Source organism: Arctopsyche grandis, chromosome 2 (genome assembly GCF_051622035.1).
Source record: "Arctopsyche grandis isolate Sample6627 chromosome 2, ASM5162203v2, whole genome shotgun sequence".
Classification (NCBI taxonomy): domain Eukaryota; kingdom Metazoa; phylum Arthropoda; class Insecta; order Trichoptera; family Hydropsychidae; genus Arctopsyche; species Arctopsyche grandis.
In genome coordinates this window covers 38,663,257-38,677,850 of record NC_135356.1, presented here as the reverse complement: position 1 = coordinate 38,677,850, position 14,594 = coordinate 38,663,257, and the positions used below count along the sequence as shown (strand labels likewise).

Genomic DNA, 14,594 nt, shown 5'->3' with positions numbered 1-14,594 from the left:
GCCAGCAACACACTGCCATATCCAGAGACCTGCTGAACATAGCCGAATGCCGAGCCAGCAACACACTGCCATATCCAGAGACCTGCTGAACATAGCCGAATGCCGAGCCAGCAACACACTGCCATATCCAGAGACCTGCTGAACATAGCCGAATGCCGAGCCAGCAACACACTGCCATATCCAGAGACATCTGAACATAGCCGGATCCAGAGCAACGACACATTGCAGATCCAGCGGCCATCACGACACCAAGTCAACAGCCAATAGCCGCTTCAAGAAAACTTCCCCAAATATTCTAATACACTTGTACAATATTTAGGCAAACAATAAAACAACTTTATTCAAACAAACAGCAGTATTAACTACCAAAACACAGACGAACTCGTCTATAATACATGGCGGACTGGTGGTGAAGAACACCTTCACAACTAGATCAGTCCCCATAATTGTGTACCTGCATTGTACTAAAATCGGCGTACTCGAAGACATTTATTTATTTATTTATTTACATACAAATATACCAGGAAGGCTCAACAGGTAAACCCCAAATGCGCCTTCCTGGTCCACATAATTATTACATAGATACATGTAAATCTAAACAATATCTGACATCTATGGTCAGATATTACAAACATCGTATTAATACGATAAATAACTTTCATGTAACAATACGATTTTTTTTATATTCGTTGTCATTGTCTCATTTAACGATCTCCACTATTTTAAAAGATATAGAACGAATTCGTGAAGTCATCCAAGGATTTTAGTCAATCAAATCCACAGCAATAATGTAGCGTGGGAACGTGGGAGAGATTATCCACTGTCTAAGTGCATTCTAGGGTGAACAATAGAAAACCCAGTTTAGGCTAATGGGACTGTGTTAGTGCCCAAACAAAGGATACGCTAGAGTTCTCAGAACTGGGGTGAGTGCGTGCGACTCGCCAGGGTAGACCTACATGCCGAGACAAAAGACACGCCATCAAATCGGGGATGCTATGCTGGGCAACTTGTCCTTTATAAGGAGGTACTCACGGTGGATCAAGTATTCTGGAGAGAGCGGTGGTTACGTGTGGACCTCCTGAATCCCACTTTACGTGTTGAATAAATGTTGTGAAGCGACTTTGGCCTTTCATTTGAATCCTGAACCCACCCCTACGCAAAAATAACAAATACATATGACAATGAACAAAAACAATATGACAATAACTCTGAAAGAAAACCATATTCTAAAAAAAAGACGCATCCAAATACAATAGATTTATTATACAAATATTTTGTTTACAATGACGTTTAAATAATATAATAATAAAAATTCCTCAAATAAATAATATATAACTATAGAATAATACGTACACATATATATGCATTTATAAATATAAAAATTGTCATTATCGTGTATGTATATATGTATATATGTAGATAGATTTGCATATAAATACACAATAAGAGGTCAAAAAATAATTACTATACAATCCTAGCATGCAGGTCTTCGAAAAAGATAATTCACGACATTGTTAAACCGAAAAATACATACATCATTATTATCATTTACAATTGTTTAATGGTTTCAACGCAAAATCCTAATTAGAAACCCCAACTTGTGCAAATTTTACAAACGATAATCTACACGGAGGATAAACAACTTCTAATAGATGTTACATTTGAGAGAAAATGTAATTATCGTAACACAGAATCTGATACGTGGTTCGGATCTAATACACATGTCTATTGTACGAACTAACTGGATATAAAAACAAAAACAATTCTATAAATGCAACACTCTATTCGGTGGTAACGAAATATTTATTTATTACAATAATACAAGAATAACGCCACGTTTGAGACAAACTAGAGTCTGTTCAGATGCGAAACGCAGAATAATTCGAATGCAGATTGGATCCAGACAGTTTTCGGTGCAAAATTAAATAAACCGGATATTGCCACAAATGCTTATTCGATAAGAGTATTATATTAACACTCAAATTCTGCTCCGAATCTCTAAACGCACTACACATATTTTCTTTATATGTACATACATACATATTGAATTAGAAATGAATATTCAAAAGAAAATAATAATATTTTGACCGTAAAGAAAAGGAGCGACCGTTTCTGTTGTACATATTATTTCAATTTAAAAACTGAACATTACATTTCAAAAAATAATCCGGTCAACCTGTCAAATAATGCGTATTTATATTTTTCAAATATTCATTTTTTATAGAAAATTAATTGTGATTCTTATTTCTTAATATCTAAGTAATAATCTCCTATAAATGTATAGTAAAAAACACTAATTAGTTCAAAAGGTTTCATATCAAAAAATTGTGCCTTCTTCACAATGTATACGCACTAGGTTTATCATTAACGTCATTTTACGAATTACATTATTTTTATAATAATAATTAAAATTGAATGTGACTATCAACTTATCGTACACCTTATCGAGAACACTGACTAAGATAAGCTATTGTTATTTGCCCAATATTACAGTTACAATGCGATAAGCTTTAACGCTAAAACTGAAACATCATCGTTATGCACGTAAAGAACAAGGAAAAACTTTTAATTTGCACAAAATATTACACAAATTCATTCGTAAATTAGGAACCCAAAATTGAGATTGTATCGTAATTGAACTGACTAAATAATATACGCACTGAATTGGAAAGCCGTTGCCAAGTCTCGTCAAACTCCATGATGGATTTCCAGCGACTAGTTGAATGGAACCGAGTTTACGGCTGGTTCAAACCGTCATAATGAAATGTTGAATTTACTTTTTGCCCCATTTCAGCTCTAAGAACAAACATATGGCGAATTGGACTCTAGCCTCCAACTGATCGAGCGAAGTTGACAGTAGTTTGAGTCCAATCTGTCGTATGCTTTCGACTAAGAACAGGCCTGGTATTGCAGATGAACCGTCAATGTATCGTCACGCCTCGCACAATATTTTTCTATACAATAAATTTACAAAAAATACAACAAAATGAAATGACACAATTGCCTAAGCATACAATCGCACTTACAAAATAAATATTTATAAAAATCTAATATTTTTTTCTAGTTGTATTTCATTCAAGATATGAGAAAGTTCAGATTTATTCGTGTTCAGTTCAGTTCAGTTCTAAATTTTATTTATTTATTCAATACAATGTAAAAATCGCAATATATTGAAAAACTATTTATGAATATTAAGTTACGTTTATCACCGATGAATTTTTATGTCTAAATTAATTTATAATATAATAATAAAAAAACCGATTTCATGTATAAAGTTTACAAAAGCTACAAATATATTTCAGTTCGGCTCTTAGATGAAACTCTTAAATACACGTAATTTTTATATGTAAAGGAAACATTCGCAATGCTGATTTTTATGGCACAACTTAACAATCCGTCGTCCTTTCTCCTTTTTCTTTTCTCTTTTTCCCTTCCACCGTCAACGTAACAAATTCAGATCATTGTTGTCGCATCATTTCAACATACGTACGTGTAAACGTCGACGTTGTTCTTTTTATTATTACTATTCCAAGTGTAAAAAATTATGAAACCGTCATAAGACTCGATACATGTATAATATAATGCGATGGCACCCAAATGCGGTAGAAAAGTGTGTTTTCCGACGAAAATTAACAGTATAAAAAATAAATAGATTTTTATAACAAATCTCACTATAAATATCCTCGATCGAAAATTACAAATCCTAAGAGACTCTCGATTGCTATTCAAAATATCACTCGTACACAACACTTCCTGATCGTATCCTAAATAAATGACGTAGATTTACAAGTAGATTCCTTGCAATAATCGAATTATTGCAAATTATTAAATAAAAAATTAAGGTACAGTCGAGAATAGTCCCACAACGAATATATTCGCTCATTCGTGAATCCGTTGTTTTAATATAATCCACAGACACACAAACTCTTCTCTAAATGTCGCAAACAAGCTCATTTCATATACTTGTTTATACAATATAAACCATACACACAATGAAACTCTTCGAAGCTTGAAACTTTTGCTTCCGTCTCTGGACGGAATTTTTTTTTGGTAGAGAATGAATTAAATTTAACCCTCATCAGTCCTGAGACACAACACTTACATATGTCATTCGTGTTCTTTCTGTTACGTAAAAAAAAATTAAATTCAAATGGAATTGTTCAAGTACATATATTACAAAGATGAGAGAAACTTCATCTGGATCAAAGTGCGTATACTAAAATAAAAAAAGATGAGAATTGAATCATTCTACTATACGAATATCACATTTCGATTATAGTTCTATTTAGCAATATTCGATTTTGAATGAAAATTGTGCCTAAATCTCACTCGTCTGTACGTACACCTTGTTTGAATTCCCACTCCGATGAGTTTCATTGCATTGATGAGATTAAGAATATGCTTCGATTCAGAGCAGAATTGAAAATATATCGTGAGACTATTCCCGAAACCTGTACACGAAATCAAAAATAAAACAAACATACAGAATATATTATCATTACGTTAAAACTTATCAAAAAGTAAAAAATGTGTGCTTTCGCAGGTACATATGTGCTGTTTGTTGTATGCGATGAAGTAATCAAAACAAAGCATGAACATATCGTCGTGAATAACCTCAATTAGATAGGTGGTATTGAACACACTTTTTAAGCCCGATATATTATAGTAAAATATGGCAATGAAAACATACATACAATATGCCTTTGATAAAAATCCCGATGAAAACGTGTCTCGTCATGCAACGATAATACTAAATGAAAATATGCGCGTTAGGATTTTCATAAAAATCGATAATCAATTTGCTGAAAAAGTGTTCATAATAATATACATACATATATAAATGTATTATAAAAGATCACACAAGTCTTTTTGACACTTAACTATCACTGAGCAAGTTATGCAACTTATGCAACATAGTTCACAATGGCCCGATGAAGAAACTCGTATTGCAACTGAAATCATACGAGAAAAATGAAAATTTGTATTTTTTACTACGTATTTTTTTACACATTGACTTGAAACAAGACTCACAAACGTGTCCAAACAACCCATCCTCTGACACCGGAGTTTCCTCGTCACTGTCGATACGTCGACCCGTTTTTCTGTGCGGAGTTGGATCGTTAGAATACTCAAAGCGACAAACATCGACGAGCGATCCGTACCTTGGCTGTGAAAAAAGCACACATTAATTTACACATCGATTGCGTACCTGCAGTGAACTAAAATCGGCGTACTCGAAGACATGGTCACTCCACTCTGTCCGACCAGTTCTATCAACCCTCTGGTAACTTCTGGGACCTGTCCGCTGACGGTCGGCCAGCCGTGGTATTGCAGTTGAGTGACTCTAATTCTATCTTGATTCTAATGAATACAAATCGGCATTTAAGAAATACTGTAATAAATAGGACTGTCAAACTTGAATCTTGAAATATACCTTCGTATTGGTGACTTGGAACTCTCGTCTAGTATAATACGGACAGGATTCGCTAAGTAGGTAAGTGACGTTGATATGATCGTACTGGATTTCATCGTCGTCCCAATATCGAGGACACTTTCCTTCGCCCAACTGTTGGTTAAAAATAAAAATGCATTTTACTATAGATTCCGACTTTGACCCGTATGAAAACATCGCCGACTATCTCACCTCACTCAACATGACGATAGTGCTGATTTCGTGGTCTGAAACCATTCTCCAAAAGTCTGCTATCGTCGACGGTAATGGATCTTGTGCTATAATATACGACTCTGCATTATCGTATCCTATGCAGAGAAATGCTATAATAATAGAAGTGGCTTTAGGCGTTATATTGTTGTCAAGTGAGGAATGTCCACGGAAAATTTCAAATAACTACAGCGATAGCCTCGATGATAAAACTGTACCCGCATTAAGAACACTCAGCAATACGTTACCATCGTAATACAAGATATCATTGACATATTGTCATTCGGTGCCTTTGAATCAAAAACAACAGTTCTTCTTTCGTCCTTGTTATTATTTTGGCTGACAATATTTTCCTTGTCCAATAATTCTGGTTCAATGTGGGTATGCAGGTTGTCATGGACATATTTCCATCTAGTGCCTTTGCATCAAAAACTATGGTCGTCCTTTTGCCTTTTTCATAATTATTAGAATTGACTACCGGTTCCTTAATTAATTTTGTTGAATCAAAAATGGGTACTACAGAAGTCATCGACATATTGCCTTCTAGTTGTTTTTCATCAGCCATTCTTTTACCACTAACAGAAGTAGCAGAGTTGGAAATAGGTGTCAAACAATCAGAATTTAATGATGTCGGCTTCCTACTCTTGTTGCAATCATGTGACTCAACTAAACGTTGCCCGTTTGATTTATTCAATTCAACATTCGGAAGTATGCATGTTATAGACATATTACCATCTGGTTGTTTTGCATCAAAGACAACAGTTCTCCTTCTATTATTAGTATTATTATCTTCAAAGACAAAATTTTCTTTATTCAATAGCTCCATTTCTAATGTCGGTATACAAGATGTCATAGACATATTACCATCCGGTGCTCTTGAATCAAAAACTATAGTTCTTCTTCTATTTTTGATGTTATCGTCTTGAACGACAACATTTTCTTTATGTAATACTTCTATATCTGAATTAGGTATACTACATGTTATCGACATGTTACCATCTGGTGTATTTGAATCAAAAATTACAGTTTGTCTCCTGTTTTTAGTGTTGTCGTCCCGAATGGCAAAATTTTCCTTATTCAATACTTCCATATCTAAATTTGGTATACCACATGTTATAGACATATTTCCGTCTAGTTCCTCCGAACCAAAGACTATAGTTCTTCTTTTATCTTTGCTACAGCTATCAGGATTAGCTACAGTAGCCGGAGCTACACATGTCATGGACATATTACAATCTACATCTTCCGGATTGAAAACTATTGTGGTCCTTCTTTTATTTTTGGAACGAATTTCAAGATCTGCATCAGTTGGTCTAGAAGCAGACGTCGTGCACGTCATAGACATATTTATCTTTGTTTCTTTTGAATGTATCGGCTCTGTTTGTATTCTATCTTTAATAGGATTTTTGGTGTCATCTAAATTAAATTCAATTGAATTGTGAGAATTTTCCAGAATGTTTTGAACATGATAATGATCGTCAGAATTTTTCTTTTGTTTATCTTCGATATCATGTATCATTTGCGAAATTGCTGTCATTATAGATATGTCACATTTAGAAGATCTTCCCGCATTATTTACATTATGACTTGGAACTGTAGAGGTCCTCTTTATTTTTGGCACATCGTTTCTTGCATTTTTGTTTTGCTTACATTCTACATATATCGTTGATCATTTGCGAGAGCGCGGAAGTTATTGATAGATCGCAGCTCTTTTGCATTACGTTTCGAGTCGATGCAATGCTGTTTTCATTCGAGCTGTTTTCATAGTCTTGTTGGATATCGTTTCTAGCGTAACGATCGTTGTAAGCATTCATGTCGTTTTCAACATCGTTGAATTCCTTCGTGTACATCGGAATTTGTATATTTTCTTTATCGTGCATCCATGTTTCTTTTTTATCTCTTACATCGGGATAAACAAAAGTATTCGCCACGATGGGTTTTTGCTTTGTGGATTCATTCGTCATGATTTGAACGGGGATTGAAATAGTTTGCGTGATGGACATGTCGCTGTCGTCGCACACGTCACTTTTAGGCGACTGTTTAGTTACAAGTTTCTCCAATTTATTCTCTCCATCCGTCAAATTGAACGGAGCATCTTTTTTTATTTGAAAATTGATGAGAGCCTCGGTACGGTCGGATAGGAAAGGATTCGTTATGTTGAAACAAGACGCATCGGGAACATTTTCGCTGTTGATTTTCGTCAGACTGTTTATCATAGCGCTGATGTTCACGCACCGATCATCGTCTTCCATATCCTCAGCGGCATTTTGCTCGCCTTGAGACACTCTCTGTTGATTGATGGATGCTTCCAGCTTTTGAATGAGAGATTCGGCTACATCACTAGTTTCGGAAACATCCGGCTTGTTTGGTTCTTCGTAAAAATTGTGCCATATTGTATTTCCATGATCGGTCATTGTGAAGAGCCTGTGAATTGAAATATTTTAAATAAATTAAATTTGTTGACCAGTGAATTTTAAATTTAAAAAAAAATACAAGAACACGGCAACTTGAAAGACTTTTGTGACCTCGATGATGCTTTATATGATGATAATATTTTAATTTGACATCGATTGGTGTCATTGTATTACAATTTTATTTAATTGGCCCCATCCATTGTTGTGAAATGACCCGGTTTATAAAATTGATCCAACTCTTGCAGTTGTGCCTTGCTTTTTCTAGTCCTTCAAAGCAGTAAATAGTTATATTAATTATTTACAGGCATATTATTTTTCTTCAATTGTGTATTTGAATGTATGTATACAGAGCAACTATAAAGCAACCATGTAAAGCCAAGTAAAGTGTGCCGAGCTTGGGTTGAACTTTTTAAACATCATGAAAATTAATTTATTAACTACACGATACCTTCAAAATTTATTTATTATTTTTTATATATTTTCGGTTTATTTATAAAATAATCTTACGCGACTCCTTTTTTACTCGAAAAGCTGACTCGTTTATTTTTATCAAACGTAGTTCCATCATTCTCTGCATCATTTTGTTCCGCATCCAGATCCGATAGTGGATTTCTTGCTTTGGGTGGTTTTAAAATTGAAGAGCGCCGCCGCAATTTTTCTGGTTGCATTTTTCTGAAATGAATTTATTTACATATAAAAAAAAGGGAAATCTCAATTTTTTAACAGGAATAGAATCTTAAACGAGATATGGTCAAAAATATAATTTTGTTCCGGCCAAACCGAACATTTGTTAAGCTAAATTTGAATAGGACAATCACACAATCGATCATTAATGGGTAATATTGATTGCTGACGCTTTGTAATGATAAATTTGAATAAGAGTAACCCGTCAACAGAACTCGTTATTGAATGAATTCGTTATATTAATGATGAATAGAAGTAGACTTACGTAGAAAGCAGTCGCAACGGCCATTCAATGACAAGCGCAACCGCAACCGCAACCGTCGAATTCCAAACGTTTGAACCACACGGCTGCCAACGTGAACGTGACCGCGACCCATGTGTCAACTCAAAGTGTTCGACAAGAATTTTACCAATATTAATGGAAATATGGCATGTTAAAATCGTTGATGCTCATCCACAATACTGATAGAGTGGTAGTTATTCTAGGAATTTAAGAAATATTAAACTCCTCGATAATTCGAAATATGAAATTCGAATAGGGAAAACGCTGCAGTTGTTGGCCATTTGATCTTTAGTACGCGGGACAGGTGTGTTGACCGTGTCCCGGTCTAACAAAACACCGGTTGTGTTTGTAAAAGATATATAACTTGTATAATGATAACAATGCAGTAGTTCGAATCAATTCGCTAAACTCGACAAATTTTCGAGTACAACGTGCAGTAAGGCAAGGGTGTATATTATCTCCAGACCTATTTAATATATGTATATGGAGAGTATATAATGCGTAGAGCACTGGATGGTTGGAAGGGTGGAGTGTCCATTGGTGGAAAAAAACTATCCAATCTTCGGTATGCGGATGACACAACGCTCATAGCTAATAATCATGAAGAAATGGCCGAAATGATCCGTCGTGTTGAGACAGAGAGTAATGTGCTTGGACTCCATATAAACCACCCCAAAACAAAAATTATGATAATTGACCGTCACCAACAGCTGCAAAACAACAACTCAGCTTTAAGCGGTATAGAGCTGGTTGATAATTTTGTCTATTTGGGGTCACTCATATCTATCAACGGGGGGGCAGCGAATTGGAAATACGGCGCCGGATTACATTAGCAAAATCGGCAATGTCACAACTAACGAAGATTTGGAAGAAAAGAGCCATTACAACTGCTGTCAAAATCCGTCTCGTGAAGAGTCTCGTCTTTTCTGTCTGCCTTTATGGAGTCGAGACGTGGACCATGAAGGCGGCGGCGGATAGACAGAGAATCGATGCCTTCGAGATGTGGTCCTGGAGATGGCTACTGCGCGTGCCTTAGACCGACAAACTTAGCACGAATGTGTCTATTCTTGAAGAATTAAAAATCAAGGATAGACTGTCAACTATATTGCGGTTGTTCGGCCACATTGCACGAAGAGGTGAGAAGAGCCTGGAGCGGTTGGTTGTGGTTGGTAACGTCGAAGGCAGAAGAAGCAGAGGCAGATCCCCCACATCCCCCTGGACTGACCAAGTATCTGCAGTGACGGGCGCTTCCAAGGTAGCAAGTCTTCGCCTGGCCGAATTAAGAACTCAATGGAAGAAGCTGGTTGACCGGACATCATAGTCACGATCCTCAGTGATGAGGGAACCGACAGCAATATATATAACGGAAGGTATACCAAAGCTACTCACTTTTTAATTTCCTTAGAGACGGACAGTGACGTTGGTAATGAATTGATATGGCAAGTAATACGAAATTTATAGGGAAAAAGTGTCGATTGTTGCAAATTTCACAATATATGTCAAAATATCTACATATGCACTATCGTATTGCTTTGACCTAAAAAATGTACCAAAAATGCATTTTCTCAATATTTTGAATTTCAAAATATGAACTTTGTACAGACACAGTTGACGAATTCGGCTTACGAAATGTGAAAAAGTGCACGCAAACCATATCTACGAAACGATGCACTGACTCACAAGCCTAGATCTAGGGGGTGGCAAACAGGGCATTTGCCAAGGGGTGGCGGATTTAAAGGGGCGACAAATATTGGCATAAAGTAGAAATCTTCAGAGTTCCTGTTTCGCATCCATATAGTCTTCTTCTTTTAGTGCCTTATCCGTTACCGGAAGTTTGCAATCATGTTTCCAATGATGACTTTGTTGACTGCTATCTGGAACACGGGAAGAAGAAGGTCGTCCTGGCTGAAAAACCTGAGGCAGTGGTTCAACCAAAATACCGAAATACCAAAATACCGAAGATTGGATAGTTTTTTTCCACCAATGGACACTCCACCCTTCCAACCATCCAGTGCTCTACGCATTATATACTCTCCATATATATATTAAATAGGTCTGGAGATAATATACACCCTTGCCTTACTGCACGTTGTACTCGAAAATTTGTCAAGTTTAGCGAATTGATTCGAACTACTGCATTGTTATCATTATACAAGTTATATATTATTTTTACAAGATGTATGGGGACTCCCATGTCCAGTAGAACTTTCCACAGATAGTCCCTGTTCACAAAGTCAAAAGTTAAGCCAGTTTGTTTAAGTCTTTTACGTTATTTTATCGTAACCCAAGTTGAATCAGAGATGAAAGACTTACGATGTTCATTTTGCGGTGTTTGATGTTTTCTGGCATACCGAATTATGAGATCTTTAAAAATTTTCCAAGACTCTTCTACATCTAAATTAGGATTTATTTGGAATTCTGCATCTTTTTCTCTGATTACATTACCAAAATTAATTACATCATCATTGGTGAGTTTAATTGCTTTATTTTGATGTCTTTTAATAATTTTCAATTTCAGTCGAAATTTAGCAACAAGTATGGTCAGATCCGCAATCTGCACCTGGATATGTTTTGACGTTATGTATCGATGATTTCCATCTAGAATTTATTTATATATATTCCACCTTTCTACCATACTCCACCTTTCGTAATAAATATACTTATATATATATATATACATATAATAATATTATTTATTGTATTTACTTTAGATTTAGCGGTGTTCTTCTCAACCTGAAAGATGGGTATATGTACGAAGACCAGATTCGGATCCCAAGATTCAACTGTTGGTATTTATTCTGCAAAGGCCCCGCCGCCACCCAATACTGAAGATCTCCCTCACCCTCCACCACCTAGGCCTTGTTTTCAAATTAACCCCGCAACTCCCCCTGCTGCACAGTAGACATGGAGATATGGAGCTATATCTTCGAAGATACATTCTTCATCTTAATGATATATTTGCACATAAATATAATTTGCACGTAATCTATAATTGGGTCAGATGTTTTTTTGTTATATTTATTCTACATCTGAGGCCTGTTGATTTTTCAATAAATAAATTCATAAGATTTTTCGAGGCTCAATAAATTTGTGAGAAATTTTAAAGATCTATTATTTAATTAGACCACCCACATTTTCCACTTTTCTCGACACATATTTACGTGCATATGTATGTAGATATGTGCGTACATTCTCCCATATACGTAGATCATAGATATTCGGACAATGAATATATCCGGCAAATTCCAAGTTACGGTGAATCTTTTTCCATTAGTGGAAATATACACATTTATATACATATTTATATATGTGCATATAATCCAGAATGTTCATGCAGTTTTCACTGTATTTCGCAATATAGAACGAAGTTCTTTAAGCGCAATCGTTTAAGCGCCTTTGCCAGTCATCTTCTTTAATTTTAAAAGAGGCACGTACACGCAAAATATACATATTTACGAAACGATGCACCGACTCACAAGTCTGGATCTAGGGGGTGGCAAACTGGGCATTTGCCCAGGGGTGGCGGATTTAAAGGGGCGACAAATGTAAGCATAAAGAAGAAATCTTCAGACTTCCCGTTTCGCATCCATATAGTAGTCTTCTTCTTTCAGTGGCTTATTCGTTACCGAACGTTTGCAATCATGTTTCCAATGATGACTTTGTTGGCTGCAATGGTATTTTGGTTGAACCACTGCCTCAGGTTTTTCAGATAGGACGTTCTTCTTCTTCCCGGGCCTCTCCTTTCGCACATATTTCCTGGGATGATGAGATGCAAGGGTTGATATGTTTCGGGGAGTCGCATTGCGTGACTAAAGTATTCGAGTTTTCGAATCTCGATGCTCTTGGCGATTTCTTTTGTTTTCTTCATTCGAGACAAAACACACTCATTTGTAACCTTTTATGTTCAGCTTATCTGTAGCATTATTCTGTATACCCATATTTCAACTGTTTCTATGTTTTCATAATAGTTTCAGTGAGGGTTCACGCTTCCACTGCGTATGAGAGAACTGAGAATACATAGCATCTCACTATCCTCATTCGGGTTTTCAGGGATAAATCTCGGCTACATAATCGTTTACCATGCACCCTTTTTTTTGATCTTTCGACTTAAGATCTTTCGATTTTCGATCTTTGCCTTCCGATGTTTGCGTTTTCCGGCGTTTCACAATCGGGGTCGTCACGGAGACCTACAATAATCACCCTGGCTTTTTCTATTCGGCATTTTATTTCATTCGTAAGATCCCACTTGGCATCTAAATTATGTAGAACCCTAATATACGGTCTTGTTGACTCTCTCCAGAAACACTCCTTCGACATTGCATGTCAATCCATCAGACTTGCAGATATTCATGTATTTTGTTATTTGATATTCAATTTTAAACCGTATTTATTACACCATTCGGTCACTCTGTTGATGAGTATCTGCAATCCATCTCTACTGTCTCCCACAAGTACAGTGTCATCTGCATAATGCAGATTATTTAACAAGACTCCGCTAACTTAAATCCCCTTTTCGGTTCCTGCTAATACTTCTTCAAATATTTACAACACAATCTACAATACTCAGCTGCTAGGGATTTCCATCGGGAAATTCTACTATGAAATTCCGGTGAAACTAGTCTTCATAAACGTTGACAAATGAATGACATGGATTACACGACCCATGTTCAATGTATTTTTTTTTCAATAGCGGATAGTATTCTTGTTTACTTAGTACATGCTCAAAATATTATACAACGCCTTTCGGCGTTTTTTTTTAAGCCTACGTACTTGCAAGCAAAACGCGTTGGACTTGTTGGCAATAACTTTTTGGCAATGGACTTGTTGGCAAAAAACATATTTTCAGCTTGATGAAATATAAGACAACAGTAAGTTCTTCTTTCGATATTTTATTTCTGACTGTGTCTCCCCTAGAACTCGTTATGCCACCCAAAAAGCAGAATTTTGAATTTTTGAAACTCCCTTGGGAGAGTCTGGGCCTCCCAAGAAGGCTATGTGGACCCAGGTTGAGAAACGCTGCGCTAGAGAATCGAGGTTTTTTTTCTGTTGTTCTCAGAATTATTTTGTCGGTCCTGCCGAAGTCTGATAATGAATACTTTGGTCACGTAATGTGACACCCCGAAAAATATGAAAAACCCTGCATCTCTTTATCCGAGGAAAGAGCGAAAAGTGCGAAAAGAGAGGCCCCGAATGAAGAAGGACGTCCTGGCTGAAAAACCCGAGGCAGTAGTTCAACCAAAATACCACTACACTGTTCCGGGCAGCAGCCAACAAAGTCATCATTAGAAACATGATTGCCAACGTCCGGTAACGGATAAGACACTAAAAGAAGAAGGCTATATGGATGCGAAACGGGATTTCTTCTTCATGCCAATTTTTCCACCCCTTTAAATCCGCCGCCCCTGGGCAAATACCCAGATTGCCACCCCCAAGATGTGAGTCAGTGCATCGTTTCGTAAGTATATTTTGCGTGCACTTTTTCACATTTCGTAAGCCGAATTCGTCAACTGTGTTTGTACAAAGTTCATATTTTGAAATTCAAAATATTGAC

At 36.3% G+C, this 14,594-nt stretch overlaps 2 protein-coding genes across 2 annotated transcripts; both read right to left on the bottom strand.

Annotated features, from left to right (window-relative positions):
• Positions 1 to 3,428: 3,428 nt before the first annotated feature.
• Positions 3,429 to 5,882, bottom strand: LOC143922583 (tyrosine-protein phosphatase 69D-like). Its single transcript, XM_077445888.1, has 5 exons — positions 5,645 to 5,882; positions 5,435 to 5,566; positions 5,210 to 5,361; positions 5,032 to 5,167; positions 3,429 to 4,952 (listed from the first exon to the last, which is right to left on the bottom strand). Exons 1-5 carry the CDS (start codon positions 5,687 to 5,689, stop codon positions 4,905 to 4,907), a joined length of 513 nt encoding a protein of 170 aa, XP_077302014.1. The 5' UTR covers positions 5,690 to 5,882; the 3' UTR covers positions 3,429 to 4,904.
• A 1,144-nt stretch (positions 5,883 to 7,026) lies between these two features.
• Positions 7,027 to 9,225, bottom strand: LOC143922582 (uncharacterized). The gene is made up of 3 exons (XM_077445887.1): positions 9,026 to 9,225; positions 8,584 to 8,748; positions 7,027 to 8,086 (listed from the first exon to the last, which is right to left on the bottom strand). The coding sequence occupies exons 2-3, from the start codon at positions 8,742 to 8,744 to the stop codon at positions 7,309 to 7,311; spliced, it is 939 nt and encodes a 312-aa protein (XP_077302013.1). The 5' UTR covers positions 8,745 to 8,748; positions 9,026 to 9,225; the 3' UTR covers positions 7,027 to 7,308.
• Between the last annotated feature and the right edge of the window lie 5,369 nt (positions 9,226 to 14,594).